A 23,920-nucleotide genomic window follows, 5' to 3' on the forward strand; every position below is an offset into this window, starting at 1 on the left:
ACCTGCATATAAACCGTGTCGCGGACACCCCCATGTTGAAATGACGCTATGCATTACGGGGCTCCCAGGGGCAGATAAGAGTTGGTCTCTCTCCGAGAATAATTATGAATTTAACAATGATTACTGCCTGATGACATTTTCCCACATCTGCAAAGCTCACTGGAAGGACACAAACCGAGGACAATATTCTCCTGATATACGGATTGCTCAAGTAAGGGTAAAAAAAAAGTATCTGATTAGAAGGCTACTTGAGTACTGAGTATCATCTGATCTAATATTTTTAAAATGATGACATCAAACAGACAAAAAATAAGAAGTTATGGACAAATATTGGTATTTTAAAGGCTAAAGGGGAAAAATGTAAACAAATAAACAACATAATTACAAAATAACACATTTTAGGCAAAATTTAGACACAAACTGAGGACAATATTTCCTGACATACAGGGTTTATTTAATTGTGTGAAAATGTAGCACGTTTAAAAAAAATACCGCGATAATACCGAAAACCGTGGTAATTTTGGTCACAATAACCGTGAGGTTAAATTTTCACAATGTGACAACCCTAATACAGACCATTTTAGATTAGGTTACATTTCCTTTATTCCCAGATTATGTAGTTTGTAGCACTCATTATAATGTTGTAGAAAATTTCTGGCCAATCCACGTGATCGGTGATCGGTATCGGTGATCAGCATTCTTTGATATCGGTATCGGTGATCGGCAGCAAAAAACCTGATCGGTGCATCCCTAATTTTTTTATGAGTGAAAAATAATAATCCCCCTACAGTTAACACGTGCTGGTTGCTGTGTTGTGTGGGCAAAACAAAACGTCCTGAGCTGTAGAAAAGTGCCAGGCATGCTGCAAGACAACATTTTAATAATACATGACATGGTTTGTTTTAGTCCTAACTTGTGAGCAGGGCAGACGCTCCTGAAGAAGGAAACTGTTAAAGAGCAACAAGCTAGGCCCATCTAACACAGGTGGCCATGCTTGAGTAACAGTGCGTGGTTTTGTTAAAAGCTGGACTACACAGAAGCTCAGTCAGTGATCTTTTTCCAGCCTTACCCTCACCTAGCACGTACCTCATAAATGAAACGTGGCTCAATGCAAAGACAGAAGGAAGCTAAGTAGTAACGTGTCTGTGGCTGATGTTAGCAGGCTAGCTGACTGAGAGCAAACAGGGGGAAAACTGCCTAGTTACATGGTGATGACAACACAATCACTGTGTCGCACTTAACTGCTCGCGTCCAGCAAGCAACCTAAACATCGTGGCAGCCTACAAGTGTGGGACAAACTTAAATCATGTCCCCGCGGACATACCTTTGCCTTTTCCATTGGTGTAAATTTCAAGACGTGCACAAAAGGGTTTCTGATCGGGGGACGTTGATCCATTTTCTTTCCATCTCCTTCAGTCGCACAATGTCTGCTAGTCGGCAACCTCATTCTTTGATTAGTTCAGGGTGCAGTAACTCTTGGTTTTAACAAGAAAATCTGATATTGACCAAAAGAGCGAGCAAAACGCCGTCTCCCCGCTCTGTCTTGGATAGTAGCTAATTGAGGCGGCAGTGAGAAGCTATTAACGTTATCTCCCGTTCTTGGCCAGCATGGAGGGATAATGGTTAGCTCAAGGATTATCTGGGATATCTGGAGTCGCCGATATCTGGTTGTCTGTCCACACTGCGTAGGTCGCCTTCCCCCACAGTTTGTTCCCCAACCAGACCTGCCCGCTAGCTCTGGACGCTAACGGAAGCGCGATCTCTCTTCTCCGGCACTACGCATGCGCACGACTGTCCAAAACACGAACCAATGCTGCATTCAATGCTGCATTCCCTTACCACCTCAAGTATCGTAATTTCTAAACATCAGCACAATTTTACAAGAAATCGTGTACATAAACATTCCTTATTATACTTATTGTCATTTTTGTTCAGGGTTTCTGTTGTTTTACTCATTTTTAGAACAAAATTCCAACTGTCATGTAGGGATTACTAAAAGTGATGTTGTGGTTAATTCAATTCATTTTCAATTTCAATTCAGTTTATTTGAATGGCACCAAATCACGACAGAGTCGTCACAAGGCACTTCACAAAGTCAACATCCCATACAGTTTAGTTCATTAAAACAATCAGTAAAAAGTTTCCTATATAAGGAACCCAGCAGATTGCATCAACACTGACTAGTGTCAGTCTATACAGCAATCCTCATACTAAGCAAGCATGCAGCGACAGTGGAGAAGAAAATTCCCTTCTAACAGGAAGAAACCTCCAGAGGATCCTGGCTCAGCATAAGCAGCCATCCGCCATACACATAAGCAGCCGTCCACGCACACACAGAGACACGCACACACACACACACACACACACACACACACACACACACACACACACACACACACACACACACACACGCACACACACGCACACACACACACACACACACACACACACACACACACACACACACACACACCATTTAAGTAGTGTTTCTACGGCTACATTGTGATTTGTTAGTAAATATTCTATTTAGTAAGAGATAAACTTTATTGTCTTTATCTTAGTGACTTTAAAATTAATTCAATGGGTAAACTAGTAGTAGCACATTCTATGTCAAAGAAAGTAAAATGTTATTATCAGGAGAAGAATGTTTGAGTGGTTAGCAGCTGTGTGCTAGCCGGTGGCCCCCTCCATGAGGGCACCACAGCTCAGCAGAACATCATTGTAGCTTCTTCTGGGGATCAAAACACTTAGAGAAAAAATAAAGTTAACAGCTGAAATAGCAGGAAATAATACAGTTAAAGAGCCGATTGTAGAAGAAAGTAGTAGAGTGTGGAAAGTGGTCAGTGTGTCCTCCATCAGTCTAAGCCTATGGCAGCATAACTACAGAGATTATTCTGAATAACCTAGCCTTTTAGATGGAGGCATGTTGGAGGCAGGGCAAGGGAGAGCTGTCTTCATTGATTGTAGTAACCACCTCCCTCTACTCCCCCACTCGTCTAGATCTGGGCTAACATCAGATTTTAACCATAGGCCCTATCAAATGAAATGTTTTAAGCCTAGTCTTAAAAGTAGACAAGGTGTCTGCCTCACGGACTAAGGCTGGGAGCTGGTTCCACAGGAGAGGAGCCTGATAACTAAAAGATCTGCCTCCTATCCTATTTTAGATATTCTGGGAACCACCAGTAAACCTGCAGTCTGAGAGCGAAGTGCTCGGTTATGAACATATGGAACAATCAGATCACTGATGTATGATGGAGCTTGATTATTAAGAGCTTTATATGTGAGATGAAGGATCTTAAAATCTATTCTGAACTTAACAGGCAGTTAATGTAGGGAAGCTAAGACAGGAGAGATATGATCTCTCGTTTTAATTCTCATCAGAACTCTAGCTGCAGCATTTTGGACAAGCTGAAGACGTTTAACTACATTCTGTGGACTTCCTGAGAGTAATGAATTACAGTAATCCAGTCTTGAGGTAATAAATGCATGAACTAGTTTTTCAGCATCACTCCTGGAAAGGATGCTTCTAATCTTAGCAATATTCCACAGGTGGAAGAAGAAAATTCTACAAACCTCTTTAACCCTGGAGGCAGGCGTTGCAGATTTGCAGAGTTAAACCTACCTACCTGGTTACTCCACATATGTATTTCATGAGCATGTTTTAACTCAGAAGTACCCCTGAAGGACTTAGTTGTTTGTCCTTTTATCAAAACTTATTTTGAGCCTGAGAGGGTTAACAAGGGATAGTCTTAAATTAACAGGTATTCAACCACAGGTGAGTCTAGGGATTTATTTAAGAAGGGTCCAGCAGACAGGTGACTATAAAACGAAAAGCCTTTCCCATTTCATGCAGTCATCAATGGCTCCACATGGAAGAGAAATGTCAAAATCTTAGAAAGAAAATAATTTCTTTACACAAAAAAGGTGAGGACTACAAGAAGATCAGCAAAGCTTTACACATCAGTCACAATACTGTAGCAAAGTGATCCAAACATTTATGAAAGATGGAAGTGCAACCATCTTGAAATGGCCAGGCCATCCACAGAAGTTAACATCTCATTAGGAGTGTCTTCTGATGAGAAGTGTTGAAGAAAATCCCCATGCAAGTTCACTGCAGTTAGCTAAAGCAGTAGAAAGCCAAACTGGGGTGACCATTTCCTGTGACCCCTTCTTTCCACCGGAGTCGTCAGCAGCACGTTACTGCAGCAGCACGTCATAGCTGCTGATAGGAACCGCTGTAGTCAACGGAACCTTTTTCACCGGAGCCGTCAGCAGTGCGAGTCGGCCGGGTCTCAGAAGCAGCATGTCGCGGCCCTTACGCGCCGGTTCTATTTTCTATGCCCTACGCCTCTGAAACGGGTCAAGTTTGACATTTTTGGGGAAGGAAAGACAGGAAATCAGATGTGGAAACGGAGCAAGGCTCCCGAGATTTTCAGAATAAAGAAACGTACTGCCTTCCGGTTGCTTTACTTTAAAAAAAAGTTACTAACCCCTTCTTTCCACGGGAGCCGTCAGCAGCACGTTACTGCAGCAGCACGTCTTGCTCGTGTAAGCTGCTGCTTGGCCCTTCCCACGAGATGCGAAGCAGCAGGGGAGCAGCTGTCACTGATAGAGCACACAAAGTCACACGAGTGACTTCGTCAGTAAACACAACAACAAGCAGGAGAAAACTACAACATGGCTCCAAAAGGTTTGTGTTTTATATTCTGTCCATTTTATAATCGCCAATATGGACCTGAAAAACAAAGGAGACCGCTAGCTAGGTGATAACTTCTCACGGGGCCGCACAGTTAGTAACTTTTTTTTAAAGTAAAGCAACCGGAAGGCAGTACGTTTCTTTATTCTGAAAATCTCGGGAGCTTCGCTCCGTTTCCACGTCCGATATCCTGTCTTTCCTTCCCCAAAAATGTCGAACTTGACCCGTTTCAGAGGCGTCGCGCGTAGAAAATAGAACCGGCGCGTAAGGGCCGCGACATGCTGCTCCTGAGACGTGGCCGACTCGCACTGCTGACGGCTCCGGTGGAAAAGGTTCTGTTGACCACAGCGGTTCCTATCAGCAGCTATGACATGCTGCTGCAGTAACGTGCTGCTGACGGCTCCGGTGGAAAGAAGGGGTAACTGTGCGGCCCCGTGAGAATTTATCACCTAGCTAGCGGTCTCCTTTGTTTTTCAGGCCCGTATTGGCGATTATAAAACAGACAGAACATAAAACACAAACCTTTTGGAGCCATGTTGTAGTTTTCTCCTGCTTGTTGTTGTGTTTACTGACGAAGTCACTCATGTGACTTTGTGCTCTGTCGGTGACAGCTGCTCCCCTGCTGCTTCGCGTCTCGTGGGAAGGGCCAAGCAGCAGCTTACGCGAGCAAGACGTGCTGCTGCAGTAACGTGCTGCTGACGGCTCCGGTGGAAAGAAGGGGTGACACCATACGGCGCACACTGCAGAGGAATGGCATGGGTATCGTCCACGAAGGAAGCCTCTCCTAAAGCCCATACACAAAAAAGTATGTCTAGGATTTGCTAGGGCTCATGCTGGAGGAGATGAAGACTACTGGGACTCTAGACTCTGGAGTGATGAGACAAAGATGATTGTTTTTGGAACTGATGGTTTCAAAACTGTTCGGCGTCGTAAAGGTGAGGATATCAAAGAGAAATGCATGGTGCCTGGAGTGAAAGGAAAAGATGCCGCCATCACTCTGCGTACTTGGTCATCGTGCACTTTTCCAACACGACAATGATCCAGAACACATCTAAAGCTACTGTTGCCTTTCTGAAGAAGAACAGGATGATGGTGATTGAATGTCCAAGTATGTCTCCTGATCTGGACCCAGTCCAACACCTGTGGGGATTTCTGAAGCAGCAAGTTGAGCATCACTCTCCATCCAGCATCCAGGCTCTAAAAGAGGTTCTTCTTGAACAATGGAAGAGATAGATGTTGCAACATGTGGACAACTTGTTCATTCCATGCCTAGAAGACTTGGTGCTGTCCTTTTAAAATCTTGATGGTCATACAAAATACTGGCTGTTGTATTTTTGTTGTGGGGTGTATTCATATTTGCTTTAACACATTTTAGTAAAACTGAAGATTTTATGATCTAAGTTACATTATTACCATAATTTCGTGTTATGGAGTTAAACACGTGTTGAATAAAACCCAGCCTTGTGAAAAGTCTGGAAATTGTTCTTTTGTTCATTGAGTTGCTGATTAAATTCATATTTTTTAAAGGGGGTGCTGAGCACTGAATGTGTGAATGGATGAAATACACTGTGGTGTAAAGTGCTTTGGAGCCCTCCGACTCTGAAAGGTGCTGTACAAGTGCAGGTCGTTTATCATTATACGTCCACTCTCAGCTTGGATTGTCTGGGCGTGACGGGCCAAGATGGCGGTGATTGGAACCGCCCATTTGGCTTCAAATAAACCTTTCAGAAAGTGATGGGTGATACTGAGCTTATTTTAATTTCAAATGCAGAAAGATGCACATTTCATGCCTTTTGCTGTCCTAAATTGTAATTTCAGTAACTCTGATAGTAACTTTACAAAACCTTGAAGAATGAATGGCTCCCCACAGGGATGGATCAAATGCAGAGATGAGATTCACCAGTGTGTGATGACTAATGGAACTTTAACTTTAACTTCAAGATCAGTTACTTGTTAAAAATTAAATGTGTGGTGCTTTGCGTGCCTATATTGTTATTTGAAAACATTAATTTAGAGCATAAATGCACAAAACCACCATATAACCAGGGCTGCAGCTGTTGACATGAACTAGTTCATCTTTGTAGAAAAAGGAGCAATTTTGTACGAAGTCAGTCACATTAATGATGTTTAATGATATTTGTATTAGCTATGTGTGCTAAGCAGGCTGTTGGCCAGATAGATAAGAGAACATATGTTCAATAAAGAATTTGTCCCTTTTCTAATCAAATAAATGGAAATGAAGATGCTCTTTAAAGCTTAAACTGATCCTTTTATGTATCTTATTATAGAAAATGAACCTTATTAGTAAGTTAGCTTTTTTATTTTTAATTAATGTTATTGTTTAAACAAAGGTTTATATTTATTTAAGAAACCAGCTTCATTCACATTACCCAGTTTAATTTTTCAATATCAGTATTTATCTTCAAATCAAATAAGGTCTATTAGTCACTTGTCAGATCGGATAAAATGAGTGTTCATGTGTTCCTCAATTGATTTTCAGTCACCATGTGATACAAAATATGTTGATATTTTACAAGAAGTCGCTAACATTTAGTGCTTTTAGTAAAAAAAATCACAATTTACTTGAACATTAGACATAATCTTGCTGTCATTGTCCACACTTGGATGCTTGATCATATTAATTTTGTGTTTTCAACATTTATTTATCATTTAGCTATCACTTAATACATAGGTAAATAATTTTGGAGGTATTTGACTTGTATTCAAATCAAATCAAATCAAATCAAAGCTTTATTTATAAAGCGCCTTCCGCAACCCTGTCAGGAAGCCCAAGGCGCTGAACATGGTACAGTACAAAGTTAAAGAAAGTGAATAAATCAGAAAATAAAAGCAATTCAAATTACAGATTTCAAATTACAAAATTACAAATTCAGTCTGCCATTGGCTCTACATTAATGATTTAGAAAGATTCACAATGCTCCCAGAGGTAACAGCTGAGTTCAGAGGCTCCTGCTGAATCCTTTAACTGGATTTTGTGTATACTCACATTTGTATGAACACAGATAAAACTAAAGATGCAGCGGATGAGATCTGAACACTAGATTATATATTTTTACTTGTTTTGCAAAGTAAAAAAAACTAAAACTAGACACTTCATACAAAATTGCTAAATCAAACCGGCCCAAATTGGTTAATTTAATTCAGTCTTGTGTTTTACCTTCCATCCCCAAGTCATCTAATCACACCTGCTGGCCCCTTTACAATCACGAATTATCACAACTGGTCCTTGTCTCCACCCACTACCTCAGTGCATTTAAGCCTACTCTGTTCATTGTTCTTTGACAGTTCCTTGTGTGTGTTTTCACTGCGCTCCCCATGATCTCCATGCTCCCCATGCTACATCAATTGGCTGCTTCTTGGATTTACTGCATGTGTGTCCTACAACAACTTCCACTCCACTTTGACAATTTCACAGTTTTTTCTATTATAAAAACAAATTTCTTATGGTGCAGGTCTAATTATAAATTTGAGAGCCAAAAAAAATTAACTAAGTCGAGATCTGAATGCAGCTTAAAGTAAGCATAACAATTTCTAGCTATTTGATGCAAATAGTGAGAACTTGGATAACAGACTCAGTTCAGCTGCATATTAGAAAGTAATTGCGTGTGTCTTGCGTGAAACGGAAATTTCCAATACAAATTTCCTCAATTCACCTTGCAATTGTGCACAGATACTATATACAGGAGAATATTATAACACAACGTCCATATCTATCTATCTATCTATCTATCTATCTATCTATCTATCTATCTATCTATCTATCTATCTATCTATCTATCTATCTATCTATCTATCTATCTATCTATCTATCTATCTATCTATCTATCTATCTATCTATCTATCTATCTATCTATCTATCTATCTATCTATCTATCTATCTATCTATCTATCTATCTATCTATCTATCTATCTATCTATCTATCTATCTATCTATCTATCTATCTATCTATCTATCTATCTATCTATCTATCTATCTATCTATCTATCTATCTATCTATCTATCTATCTATCTATCTATCTATCTATCTATCTATCCATCCATCCATCCATCCATCCATCCATCCATCCATCCATCCATCCATCCATCCATCCATCCATCCATCCATCCATCCATCCATCCATCTATCTATCTATCTATCTATCTATCTATCTATCTATCTATCTATCTATCTATCTATCTATCTATCTATCTATCTCTCTCTCTCTCTCTCTCTCTCTCTCTCTCTCTCTCTCTCTCTCTCTCTCACTACACACACACACACACACACACACATATATATATATATATATATATATATATATATATATATATATAAATATAAATGAAGGGTCCCTTTATTAATGTTTCTTAGTGCATTAAGCTGCTTAACCATATTAAGTAATAGATTTCATGACCAAGCAGACATATATAACATTTAGATAGACTGAGTAAACTTTGTTGCTGATCAACTGGTTTGTACATGCACAGCAGTTTTGAAATTTCCTCTTATGCAAGTCCATTGATTGAAGTGCATGTTGTAGGTGCTCAGGTATATTGAAAGAGATTGGGTTGGATGTTGGAGGCTGTACTTTACTGTAGTTATGGCAGTAGATTTGTCCTCTTTCTCACAGCAATCATGTTTCGGCTTTTATTTATTTATTTGCCTCGTGTTGCAAGAATGTCAAGGACAGCCAGTCAAACAAACGTTTGCACACACATGCAGTCACAGACACACAAGCACAAACTGTTCAACTTCATATTTTAATTCGGCTGTGGACTAGCATGCCCCGTGGGCTGACCATATCAGGTCGTGACATTTGCATTTGACAGGAATGACATCGGACAGGGTTAATCCTAGAGAGGATGGAGAGATTAAAAAAAAGAAAAACTGTAGAAATTTTCTCACTCTTTCTCTCTCCGTTTCTCCCCTTCAATCTCTTGGTGCTTAAATTAAAAAGGAAGAAATGCAATTTAAAGACATGGGGTAAACAATCACAAAACACTTGTTTCTAGAGGAGAGACAATTTCCTGGTGCCTTGTCCAATTTCTTATGGCCTGGAGGGCTGCCGCATGCGTTTAAACACCTGGTTCTACACCACTGATTAAAATTGTAATGCTGGTGTCGAATCAATCCATATGACATTTTGGAAATACACAACTATCGGGACATTTTCTTTATATAGAGTGTTTTTGCTGTTTTCATTTGAAAACAAAAAGGTGCAAGGTGACTCACACTTGGATGCCTTCTAACTGTTTAAAGGCGGTAAAGGGAAGCTTTAATATCCCAAATAAGGAGAATATGCCACAGGAATTGCATAGAGTGTTGGTTAAAAATCAGCTTGAAGTTTTAGAATCAGTTATTTCGCTCTCACACTCCTGAGTCTCCCTGGTAAGGTCTATTCAGTGGTTCTGCAGAGGAGGGTCCATCGGATTGTCAAACCTCGGGTTCAGGAGAAGCAATGTGGTTTTCATCCTGGCCGTGGAACACTGGACTAGCTCTATAACCTAAGAAGATCCTGGAGCCTGCGTAGGAGTTCGCCCAACCGATCTACATGTGTTTTGTGGATTTGGAGATGCGTTCAACCGCGTCCCTCAGGAGGCCCTGACCAAGGCTGCCCTTTGTCACCGATTCTGTTAATATCTTTTATTGACTGTATTTCTAGGCGCAGCCATGGTGTTGAGGGTCGGGGTGGGAACTGATAAGTTTTTATCAATATCAATGGCATTGTCGATTCTGTCTATCGATCCAATTATCAGTTCCAGTGTAGTTAAACAAGTTGTAAAAACTAATTGCGCACGGCTCCTGCATTATGAATGTCAGTTTCTTTATTTTATTTTGTTTCTTTATTTTTCCCCGTGTCCTGTCTGGCTGTGAAGCAAACAGAATTAATGTCTGAATGCTGGTGACAAGCCTTACAGATTTACTCTCAGGTGGAGCATCAGTGTCTGCTTTAATGTCACGCCTGATACTTAAAACTTTATTGTTATTGTTTATTGCTTTTTATTCCAACCAGACACAGAGACAGAGGTGAAAGAGAAAGGAAAAGAGAAAGGAAGAGACAAAGGGGGGGGGGGGGGGGGGGTAAACACAAGGATAAACAATCAGTGATGAACAGGGGGTCTGCTTCTAGACCTGCAGAAGAAGGGGACACACAACAATACAACAGAGGCAAGCTGTCACTGTGTCAACCTAATGAGGAAATATAGAGTCATCATTGTTTTATTGAACAATCACTCGATAATAAATCACAGTGCATTTAGTGCCAACCACAGCCTTAAGGCATGGCAAGGCAGCTTTATTTATAGAGCACATTTCAAACACAGAGGCAATTCGATGTGCTTTACAATTAACAATTATCACGACATGATATGAAAACACATAAAAACACAAGTTAAAATACACATAGATGGAATTACAGTTCAGAGTTAAAGGAGAAGACAAAGTTACGGCGCAGATTACAGTGGAGATGACGCAATGTAAGAAACAATTCATTTAAAGGCTGGTGAGTACATTAGGGTTTTTAGTTTTATTTTAAACAACACTTGGGTTGGGCCACATCTGAGGTCATGGGGAAGCGGATTCTGTATTTGAGCAGCATAGTAATTAAAAGCCTCGCCACCATGTTTTGTTCTGACCTGAGGTTCTACCAGCTGATTGTTTCCTAAGGATCTCAGAGCCCTATTGGGTGTATATACAGGAATGAGATCGGACATGTATTTTGGTCCCATGACACTGAGTGATTTAAAAAGTAGTAGAAACACTTTGAAATCTATTCTGTAGTTTACTGGTAACCAGTGTAGAGATCTAAGAACAGGATATCTTAAGACATGTTTTGAAAATACCCAAGTCCATACTTATGAGAGCACCATGTGAGCACCCATGTGTCAGTTTCTTTATGATAAATAGGGTTCCAACCTGTATCGGTTGGAAAGATTTTTCCAAATGTTCTCCTTCATGCTCCCTGTGAAGGTAGAGTCATCTTCTTGTTTGGTGCGGTGTTGCTGTAGCTTTTGTAGAGTGGGAAAAATCTCACCACAGGTCAGACCTTTGTCGCTGGAGTCTGCTAGAGTGGATGTATAAGGTAAATGATGCCAACGTGATAGGCAGTGAGGTGATTTGTTACCTGCAGTTTTAACAGGAGAGGACGTGTGGACGTCACCGCTGCTGCTGCGTTGAAATTCACTAGTCCTGAGCGGGTCAAAACACAACAGTAACTTTAAGTTATTGCATTTTTGGTGCTCAAAGGCTTTTGTATATTCGTAATTCAATTCAATTCAATTCAAGTTTATTTATATAGCGCCAAATCACGACAAGAGTCGTCTCAAGGCACTTCACATAATAAACATTCCAATTCACAGTTCATTAAGCCAATCAGAAATAATGTTTCCTATATAAGGAACCCAGCAAATTGCATCAAGTCACTGACTAGTGTCAGTGACTATACAGCAATCCTCATACTAAGCAAGCATGCAGCGACAGTGGAGAGGAAAACTCCCTTTTAACAGGAAGAAACCCCCAGAGAATCCTGGCTCAGTATAAGCAGCCATCCTCCACGGCTCACTGGGGATCGAGAAGACAGAGCAGGCAGACACACACACACACACACACACACACACACACACACACACACACACACACACACACACACACACACACACAACACACACACACACACACACACACACACACACACACACACACACACACACACACACACACACACACACACACACACACACACAAAGACAAGTAATGTGTCTATAGTTATATTGTGATGTCTTAGTAAATATTGTATTTGGTGAAAGATACACTTTATTGTATTTGTCCTAGTGGATAATTAAACGGATAAACTAGTATTAGCACATCAAAAGTCAATGAAAACAAAAAGTTATTATCAGGAGAGAGAGAATGTATTAGTGGTTAGCAGCAGTGTGCTAGTCGATGGCCCCCTCCATGAGGCCACCACAGCTGAGCAGAACGTCATTGTAGCTTCTTCTGGGGAGAAAAACACTTACAGAGAAAATAAAGTTAACAGCTGAAATTGCACAAAATAGTACAGTTAAAGAGCAGACTGTAGAAGAAAGCAGTAGAGTGTGAAAAGTGGTCAGTGTGTCCTCCAGCAGTCTAAGCCTATAGCAGCATAACTACAGAGTTAACTCTGGATAACCTATCCTATTTAGATGTAGGCATGTTGGAGGCAGGATAAGGGAGAGCCGTCTTTACCGACTGTACACTCCACCTCCCTGTAATCCCCAACTTGTCCAGATTTAGGCTAACATCAGATTTTAACTATAAGCCCTATCAAATAAAAATGTTTTAAGCCTTTTCTTAAAAGTAGACAAAGTGTCTGCCTCACGGACTAAAGCTGGGAGCTGGTTCCACAGGAGAGGAGCCTGATAACTAAAAGATCTGCCTCCCATCCTAAGTTTAGATATTCTTGGAACCACCAGTAGACCTGCAGTCTGAGAGCGAAGTGCTCGGTTAGGAACATATGGAACAATCAGATTACTGATGTATGATGGACCTTGATTATTAAGAGCTTTATATGTGAGAAGAAGGATCTTAAAATCTATTCTGAATTTGACAGGTGGCCAATGTAGGGAAGCTAAGACAGGAGAGATATGATCTCTCTTTTTAATTCTCATCAGAACTCTAGCTGCAGCATTTTGGACAAGCTGAAGACTTTTAACTACATTCTGTGGATTTCCTGAGAGTAATGAATTACAGTAATCCAGTCTTGATGTAATAAATGCATGAACTAGTTTTTCAGCATCACTCCTGGAAAGTATGCTTCTAATCTTAGCAATATTCCGAAGGTGGAAAAAGGAAATCCGACAAACTTGTGAAACCTGGGATTTGAATGACATGTCCTGGTCAAAGATAACACCAAGGTTCCTTGCTTTGTTCTCGGAGATTAATGTAATGCCATTAAGGTTAGGCGATTGGCTAAGCAATTTCCTTTTCTGGATTTCTGGTCCAAAGATGAGAACTTCCGTCTTGTCTTGATTTAAAAGCAAGAAGTTAAGAGTCATCCAATTTTTTATGTCCTCAAGACAAGCCTGTAATCTACCCAACCGATTAGGTTCATCAGGGTTAATGGATAAATATAACTGAGTATCGTCAGCATAACAGTGGAAGTTTATCCCATGCTGTCTAATGATTTTACCAATTGGGAGCATATATATAGTAAAAAGAATTGGCCCAAGCACTGAACCCTGTGGTACTCCGCAAGTAACCCTGGAGTATGAAGAAGATTTGTCATGTACATTTACAAAATGAAATCTGTCAGACAGGTAGGATTTAAACCAGCCTAACGCTGTTCCATTGATCCCTACAACATGTTCAAGTCTTTCTAAAAGAACATTGTGATCAACTGTGTCAAAGGCAGCACTGAGATCTAACAAGACTAGAACAGACACAAGATTCTTATCTGAGGCCATAAGAATATCATTTGTAACTCTCACTAATGCAGTTTCAGTGCTGTGATACTCTCTAAAACCAGACTGAAATTCCTCAAACAGAGCATTAGTGTTTAAATGCTGACATACTTGGATGGCCACTATTTTCTCCAGGACTTTGGATAAAAATGGAAGGTTAGATATTGGTCTGTAATTCATTGGGTCATCTGGATCCAGAGAAGGCTTCTTAAGTGAAGGTTTGATTACAGCAACCTTAAAATCTTGTGGTACATACCCATTTACTAAGGATAGATTGATTATATCTAGAATGGGGGCAGTAACCAAAGGAAATGCATCTTTAAATAATTTGGTTGGGATTGGATCCAAAATGCAAGTTGAAGGTTTAGCTGAAGCTAATATTTTTGATAACTCAGAAAGCTCAACTGGATCAAAACGGTTCAAGCACAGATGAGGTTCTAGAGTCACCTCTGAAGCTGCCTCACTTACTGAGGAAGAAGAAATCGCATTAGGGAGGATGCTAAAGATTTTGTTTCTAATATAATTAATTTTACTTGTAAAAAATCCCATGAAGTCATTGCTGCTGAGGGCTAAGGGAATAGATGGCTCAGAGCTATGATTCTGTGTAAGTTTAGCAACTGTACTGAAAAGAAATTTAGGATTATGCTTATTCTCCTCAATTAATGCTGAAAAATAAGCAGTTCTAGTTTGTTGAAGCTTATTTTTATAAAGCACAAGACCATTTTTCCAGGATAGGTAGGCCTCCTCATGGTGTGTAGAGCGCCATGTTCTCTCCAATTTCCTAGAGTTTTGTTTTAAGGCTCGTAGATGAGAGTTAAACCAGGGAGCCAAATTCCTGTCCCTAATTACCTTCTTTTTTAAAGGGGCAACATCATCTAATGCCACACGTAAAGAGGAATTCACATGATGAACTAAGGCATTAATTTGTGAGGGGCTAGAACTGAAAATATTGCCCTCTGCTACATGCCTCTGAGATGCTGAGGACAGTAAAGATGGAACAGTTGATTTAAAAGACGCAACAGCGTTGTCAGATAGAGACCGACTATAATGAAATTTACTTTCATGTCTCGAGAACTCAGTTATAAAAAACTCAAAGGTTATCAGAAAGTGGTCCGAGAGGACTGGATTATGTGGAAAGATTGTTATTTCCTCACACTCAATGCCATAAGTCAGAACAAGGTCCAATGTATGATGGCAGGAGTGGGTGGAGCTATGTATTCTTTGAGTAAAACCAATTGAGTCTAAGATATTGCTAAAGACTACATTGAGGCAATCATTTTCGATGTCCACATGAATGTTGAAATCCCCCACTACAATGACCTTATCAGTATTTAGCACCAAATCAGATAAAAAATCAGAGATCTGATCCAAAAACTCAGAGTAAGGGCCTGGTGGACGATATAAAACTACAAACAAGAGTGGTTTTACAGTTTTGCAATCTGGATTAGGAAAACTAAGAATAAGATGTTCAAACGAACTGTAACTATTAATCTGTAAGGGACTGATTAATAAGTCCAAATGAAAAATGGTTGCCACTCCTCCTCCTCGCCCTGTACTTCGAGCAATGTGATGATTTAAATAATTTGAAGGAGTCGACTCGTTTAAGCTAACATAGTCCTCTTGCTGCAGCCAGGATTCTGTGAGAGAGAGCAAAGAGATCTGATTATCACAAATCAACTCATTAACTAACAAAGTCTTAGAAAAAATGGATCTAATGTTCAACAACCCACATTTAATTTTTCTAGTTTTCTGCTCAGTTGAATTTGTTCTAATATTTATGAGATTTCCATGATTTGCTTTATTAAGCCTGATATTTAATCTGTGTGATTTTGGCCGTTGGCAGGACACTGTCTCTATGGGGTAGTGGGTGGGTAACAGTACAGAAGCTGCAGAGGGGTGGGTTAAACTACGACTCTGCTTCCTGGTCTGGACCCTGGGTTGTCATGGAGGACTAATAAAACTGGCCATGTTCCTAGAAAGAAGAGCTGCTCCATCCAAAGAGGGATGGATGCCGTCTCTCCGCATCAGACCAGGTTTTCCCCAAAAAGTTTTCCAATTATCAATGTAGCCCACGTTGTTTTCAGGACACCACCTAGACAACCAGCGGTTGAAGGACAGCATGCGGCTAAACATGTCGTCACTGGTCCGATCAGGCAGGGGGCCAGAGAAAATTACGGAGTCCGACATTGTTTTGGCAAACTTACACACCGAAGCAGCATTCATTTTAGTGACCTCCGATTGGCGTAACCGGGTGTCGTTACCCCCAGCGTGAATAACAATCTTACTGTATTTACGCTTATCCTTAGCCAGCAGTTTCAGATAAGATTTAATGTCGCCCACTCTGGCCCCAGGTAAACATTTAACTATGGTTGCTGGAGTCTCTAATGCCACGTTTCTGACTATGGAGCTGCCAATGATCAGAGTCGGCTTGTCAGTGGGTGCGTCACTGAGCGGGGAAAATCTATTAGAAACGTGGACGGGTTGGTGGTGGCCCACGGGCTGGGTTCTATGCTTCCTGCGTACCGTCACCCAGCCGGCCTGAGGTCCCGGCTGCTCGGGTTCCACTGGAGGGTCGCTACGGGGTTGTTCTGAGCTAGTTAGCACCGCGCTAGCTAAGTAACTACGGCTGTTTACAGGTTTTTCAACAGCGCGGAGCCGGGACTCCAATTCCGACACCCTCGCCTCCAAAGCTACAAAAATGCTACATTTATTACACGTACCATTATCACTAAAGGAGGCAGAGGAGTAACTAAACATCTGACACAGAGAGCAAGAGATAGGAGACGGAGAAGCAGAGACAGAAGTAGCCATAGCCGTGCTGAGGCTAAGCTAACTGGACGAGCAGCAAACTGTTCAATACCAAATAAACTGCGTGCAGACTCAAATGGTTCCCTAAAAGCTAGGTGGAACAACAGAAAATGTGCGTTTTAGCATGCTTTTGTGCTACAATAACTCAGAGATATCCAAGTACAGAGAAATTAAATCAGCTTTAGCGAGCCCCAAACACCAAACAGCTACACGGAGTGCAACACTGAAAACAGGAAACAGGAAACACCTTACCGCCAGGTGCAGCCAATCAGTAATGCTTCCTCATTATTGCATATTATCCTGTTGTAATGTTTTCTTGTAAAATATAGCCAAACTTTCGAGCATTTGTGCAATTTAGACGCCATGTTTCCTGCTTCCGTAAGCTACACAACGTGCATGGTGATGTCATTTGCGTCGACTGGAATTTATAAGGGGAATCGTTTCTAAAAGTGGCAAATGATTCCTAGGAATTGAAACAATAGGAGCCTGTTCTCCATCTCTCACTGGAGCAGTTTGCAGCCGAGTTTGAAGCAGCTGCGATGAGAATCCGCCCCTCTAAATCTGAGACCATGGTCTTGAGTTGGAAAAGGGTAGAATGCACCACGTGGAGGAGTTTAAGTATCTCGGGTCTTGTTCACAAGTGAGGGAAAATGGAGCGCAAGATCGACAGGCGGATTGGTGCTGCATCTGCAGCGATGCAGGAGTTTTTCCGATCTGTCGTGGTGAAGAAAGAGCTGAGCCGGAAGGTGAAGCTTTTGATTTACCGGTAGATCTATGTTCCTACTCTAGCCTATGGTCACGGGCTTTGGGTAGTGACTGAAAGAACGAGATCACGAATACAAGTAGCAAAACGAGTTAAATTCGCAGGGTGGCTGGGCTCTCCCTAAGGGTGAGAAGCTTGGTCATCCAGGAGGCGCTCGAAGTAGACAAGCGGGGCATGAAATCTCCTTTACAACGTTCATTATGTCCTCTTCTTATACTTAATAAGGTTCTTTTTTGATTGGGAAATGCAAGGTTGTGTTATGAGTATACCTTGACATGTTTCGACCTGATAAAGACGCGTCACACAAACATCCATGACATTTCTGATGAAGACCGCAGTTGTCGGTCGAAACATGTGAAGGTAAACTCATAACCCAACCTTACATGTCCCAATCAAAAAAGAACCTAATTATGTATTTGATAATGAAATATGTTTCAGTATAACCTACCTTCCAACATGAGTGAGACACTGGATTGTTTTGTAATAATTTCTCTGTAGAAATCTTATATAATGCTCCTTTAATTAATGCATAAAAAACACTTTTTACCCAATTATCTGTAAATTATTTATTAGCCTTTTAAAGGAAGAGCCTTTTGTGAAGTGCTACTGACATTGGGTTAGCTAAACCTGAAAAATAATATTACACGAGGAAAGATTTTAGGAGTAAACTGGGGCAAAAGGAAGTAGACGGATAACATGAGAGGGAATGTTGGACATTCTGTACCTCTATAATATCAGTACGCCCCCTTAGGCCAAACATCCGAAAAGAGTGACAAGCATGCCATTGTTTGCTTCACACCACAGTAATGTTTTACCAGCCCTTGCGCCCATGTCAATCAATGGCGAGCATGTTCCAAAACACATTCAACACACAAAGAGAACACTTTGGCTTGAGGAAATGGATCGTGCCTGAGACTGACAGGGAACTCTCTGAATGTGTCAATCACCAAAAGGTGTTTGGTTTTACCCCGTCCCAAGGAACCTTTGTTTCTAAGCAATTTTACAATTTGACTCTAGGAGAAAAGGTGAGTGAGACATTGCAGTACCACTGAGTGTTTCACAACAGTCATCTCTGTGCTGTGGATTCCTGTGAAAGCACTAATCTACACATTCCATGATGTGCTGACGACAAGCGCAGGATGAAGAAGGGGAAAGGGTGGGAAGGCGGTGAGATTGGAAACATTTGAAACCACAATTTCACAGAACGGCCATTTGAAATATGAGAGCTGCTGCTCCCCTCTTTGGCATGGAATCCAAGCAGCTTCCTCACATTTTTTCCCCTCTCATCTCTTTCTTCTCCTTTCTTCCTGTCTGGCCTCTCCAGGTGCCGCATTATCTCACAGCTACCACAGGAATCTGTGAGCTGTGTACGTCCATGGCTCTTTGAAAATGGAAGCCACTTTGCTGATCATTTTGGAAAGCACCTTCCATCGTCCTCTGTGTTCATCGTGGAGATGAAGGGGGCTCTCGTTCAAAAAAGTGGGTTTTGTAACCAAAGCCACATGTTGGGCAGAGCAGTCAGTTGTAAGACAAGCAAGATCTTTGTGGTGAACACAAGCGCTTGGCTGTCCTCTTACATTCTCTTCTGTCAGCGTTATTTTGCTGGTCAGACACCTGTACAGCTGTAAATTTTCAAAGGCCACGTTAAAAGAGTGGCGTGTGCACAAAGAGACATTATACAGACATGTGTTTGTAGATTATGGAGCGCTTTATGAGTTATGTCTAATGAGAAAAATCACCCTCAGTCTCAATGGAGGCTCATGTCGCTATCGAATGTCTGACGTGCTTTTTTGAAACAAGACAAAGTCAGAGTAACACGTTTCACTTAAATTAAATATTACTGCCCACCACAAAACACGAGAGGCAGGTGATCACGTTTTTGTCTGTATGAATTCTCACTGATCACTGGGTGGATTGTAATGAAACTCTCAGTAACTGTATGATGCTCGTCTTATACTGCGAGTTTCAGAATCAGCTGAAATGAAGCTAGCTGATCTTGAGAAACAACAAAATAAGAATAAATCAGTCAACAGATATTGGGCTGGAATCTGACCTTGTGGTTGGTAAGTGGTATTTCCATTATATGCATCAAGTGCAATAAAAAACCTTTGCTTAACACCTTTGGAATGAACTCTGTCTGAATGTTTTTGCAACATGGCTTGACCTACTGAATGTATTTTAAAGAGGTTTGCTGAGAAACCATATTTTGCTTATTCCATCCATCCATCCATCCATTTTCATCCGCTTAGCCGGAGTCGGGTCGCGGTGGCAGTAGCCTAAGGCGAGAGGCCCAGACTTCCCTCTCCCCAGCCACTTGGGCCAGCTCCTCTGGGGGAATCCCAAGGCGTTCCCTGGCCAGGTGAGAGACATGGTCCCTCCACCGTGTCCTGGGTCTACCTTTAGGTCTCCTCCCGGTTGGATGTGCCCGGAAAACCTCACCAGGGAGGCATCCAGGAGGCATCCTGACCAGATGCCCGAGCCACCTCAACTGGCTCCTCTCGATGTGGAGGAGCAGCGGGTCTACTCCGAGCCCCTCCTGAATGACCGAGCTTCTCACCCTGTCTCTAAGGAAGAGCCTAGCCACTCTTCGGAGAAAACTCATTTCGGCCACTTGTATCTGCAATCTCGTTCTTTCGGTAACTACCCAAAGCTCATGACCATAGGTGAGGGTAGGAACGTAGATCGACCGGTAAATCGAGAGCTTCGCCTTCTGACTCAGCTCTCTGTTCACCACAACAGACCGGTACAACGCCCGCATCACTGCAGATGCAGCACCAATCCACCTATCGATCTCACGCTCCAGTTTTCCCTCACTTGTGAACAAGACCCCGAGATACTTAAACTCCTCCACTTGGGGCAGGACCTCATCCCTGACCCGGAGAAGGCATTCTACCCTTTTTCCAAATCAAGACCATGGTCTCAGATTTAGAGGAGCTGATTCTCATCCCAGCTGCTTCACACTCGGCTGCGAACCGCTCCAGCGAAAGCTGAAGATCACGTTCTGATGAAGCGAACAGGACCACATCATCTGCAAAAAGCAGAGACCTGATCCTCAGGCCACCAAAACGGATGCCCTCCACACCTTGGCTGCACCTAGAAATCCTGTCCATAAAGGTTATGAACAGAATCGGTGACAAAGGGCAGCCTTGGCGGAGTCCAACTCTCACTGGGAACGAGCCCGACTTACTGCCGGCAATTCGGACAAAGCTCTGACACTGGTCATACAGGGACCTAACAGCCCGTATCAGAGGGCCTGGTACCCCATACTTCTGCAGTACCCCCCACAGGGCCCCCCGAGGGACGCGGTCAAACGCCTTCTCCAAATCCACAAAACACATGTAGACTGGTTGGGCAAATTCCCACGCACCCTCCAGGACCTTCTTAGGGTATAGAGCTGGTCCCGTGTTCCACGGCCAGGACGAAAACCACATTGCTCCTCCTGAATCTGAGGTTCAACAATCCGATGGACCCTCCTCTCCAGAACCCCTGAATAGACCTTACCAGGAAGGCTCAGGAGTGTGAGCCCCCTGTAGTTGGAGCACACCCTGCAGTCCCCCTTTTTAAATAAGGGGCCCACCACCCCGGTCTGCCAGTCCAGTGGGACTGCCCCGATGTCCATGCGATATTGCAGAGCCACGTCAGCCAACACAGCCCCACAACATCCAGAGCCTTAAGGAACTCCGGGCGGATCTCATCCACCCCTGGAGCCTTGCCACAGAGGAGCTTTTTAACCACCTGAGTGACCTCAGCACCAGAGATTTGAGAGGCCAATCTAAAGTCCCCACACTCTGCGTCCTCACTGGAAGACGTGTCGGTGGGATTGAGGAGGTCTTCGAAGTATTCTGCCCACCCATCCACAACGTCCTGAGTAGAAGTCAGCAGCACACCGTCCCCACTATAGATAGTGTTGGTAGCACACTGCTTCCCCTCCCCTGAGGCACCGGATGGTGGGTGGACCAGAATCTCCTCAAAGCCGTATGGAAGTCTTGCTCCATGATCTCATCGATTTCCTCCCATGCCCGGTGTTATGGAAAATGTATGTTTATTAATTCTTGATCATGGACACAATCAACTGAATGTAAATGTATTGCTCTATGCCTCTTTGCATGACACACACACACACACACACACACACACACACACACACACACACACACACACACACACACACACACACACACACACACACACACACAGTCACACACTTCAAAACACTAGTGCACTGATCTGTGAAGACCCAGCTGGCAGGAAATAAGCACTAAGATCCTTCTGGCTTGGAGTTATTAGTCAGCAAAATTGTGGAATGCTGAGAAGTTTCTGACTAACAAGTGAGGGATAAATGTACTGGTTCCAGTTCTCCCCTCAGTGTTCGAACCAGGTTGAAGTGTCGAAGAATCAATGAAGAGTCTAGTTTTGATGAAAAATCCAACTGATCAGAAAGACTGGATGACAGCTGGGGAGTACTTTCATTGCTATTTTATTTTAGAGATACACATTTCTGATGGGAATGTCAATCTCTAACAGAATCCGTTCAAGGCTTTTGTTCAATAACTTAATCAGTCAAACCCCTGAAATAAGAGGAAGAATGCGGTTTCTATGGTGATTACTAAACACTAGACAAGCTCTTTATCTTGGTGATGATAAAAAAGGATGCATGGGATTTTTCCCAAAGACATTGTATGTTTGAGGGATGGTGCTATACTGGTCCTGTTAGATCTACGAGCAGCATTTGATCCAGTAGTCAGTGTATTCCATACCAGAGGCTTAAAACATGATACTGGGAAACATGGCCTTTAAGGTAGGTAGGAACAGGCGCACAGTTAGGGTGGGGAACGGGGGGGATCTGCCCCCCCCCCCCCCCCCCCCCAGATTCAGATCGACCCCGATCCATCCCCCGCACTAAGGCCAGAAAGAAAACTAAATCAGAGGTTAAGCGCTTGAAGCTCCTTTTTGCCAATTACATTGAATGCAGCGTGAGGTAAACAAACACCCACTCCAGAGGCGACAAAGTGGTTGCTGCTAGGATGCAGGAAGAAGCGAAAAAGGCAAGCAACAATTACTGTGTACTTAAAAAAGACACACACACACACACACACACACACACACACACACACACACACACACACACACACACACACACACACACACACACACACACACACACACACACACACACATTCTTGACTTCCCACACACACACAATCTCTCTCTCTCTCTTTTATCTCTTGGTATAAATAAACTCTGTGACCAGATGTTCGGGGCATTTTGCCTTTTGCATTATGCCTCAGTTATAACTGTTTGACTTGTCTGCTCATTGTCTCATTCTCTCTTCACTATAAGAAAAGGGTTATTGATAAACATATTGATAAAATCCATGACGCCCGGTTTTTGCCTTGGCGACCACCTGAGCCGCATTGCGCTTGGACTGCCAGTACCAGTCAGCTGCCTCTGGAGTCCCACAGGCCAAAAGACCTGATAGGACTCTTTCTTTAGCTTGACAGCATCCCTAACCGCTGGTGTCCACCAGCGGGTTCGGGGGTTGCCACCACGACCGGCACCGAAGATCCTGCGACCACAGCTCCGGTCGGCCGCCTCAACAATGGAGGCATGGAACAGGGTCCATTCAGACTCAATTTCCCCCGCCTACACCAGAACATTTTGGAAGTTCTGTCGGAGGTGGGAATTAAAGCTCCTTCTGACAGGAGACTCTGCCAGACGTTCCCTGCAGACCCTCGTGATACGTTTGGGCCTGCCTGGTCTGACCGGCATCCTCCCACCATCTGAGCCAACTCACCACCAGGTAGTGGTCAGTTGAAAGCTCTGCCCCTCTCTTCACCCGAGTGTCCAAGACATGCGGCTGCAGGTCAGATGAAACAACAACAAAGTCGATCATCGAGCTGCGGCCTAAGTTATCCTGGTGCCAAGAGCACATATGGACACCTTTATGTCCGAACATGGTGTTCATTATGGACAATCCATGACTGGCACAGAAGTCCAATAACAAAACACCACTTAAATTCAGATCAAGGGGGCCGTTCCTCCCAACCACACCTCTCCAGGTCTCACTGTCGTTGCCCATGTGAGCGCTCAGTCCCCCAGCAGAACGAGGGAGTCACCGGAAGGAGCGCTTTCCAGTACACCCTCCAAGGTCTCCAAAAAGGGTGGGTGGTCGGAACTGTAGTTTGGTGCATAAGCACAGACCACAGTCAGAATC

General features: G+C 42.7%; 1 protein-coding gene across 1 annotated transcript in view; it reads right to left on the minus strand.

The window, feature by feature from the left end:
- LOC107378745 (lysophosphatidylcholine acyltransferase 1) overlaps positions 1-1,674 on the minus strand; it is a 28,854-nt gene extending 27,180 nt beyond the window's left edge. The window contains exon 1 of the mRNA XM_015949117.3: positions 1,325-1,674. Within this exon, the coding sequence (XP_015804603.3) occupies positions 1,325-1,447 (123 nt within the window). The 5' untranslated portion in view covers positions 1,448-1,674. The remainder of the gene's footprint in view (positions 1-1,324) is intronic.
- Positions 1,675-23,920: the final 22,246 nt, after the last annotated feature.

The sequence above is a fragment of the Nothobranchius furzeri genome, chromosome 5 (genome assembly GCF_043380555.1).
Source record: "Nothobranchius furzeri strain GRZ-AD chromosome 5, NfurGRZ-RIMD1, whole genome shotgun sequence".
Classification (NCBI taxonomy): Eukaryota; Metazoa; Chordata; class Actinopteri; order Cyprinodontiformes; family Nothobranchiidae; genus Nothobranchius; species Nothobranchius furzeri.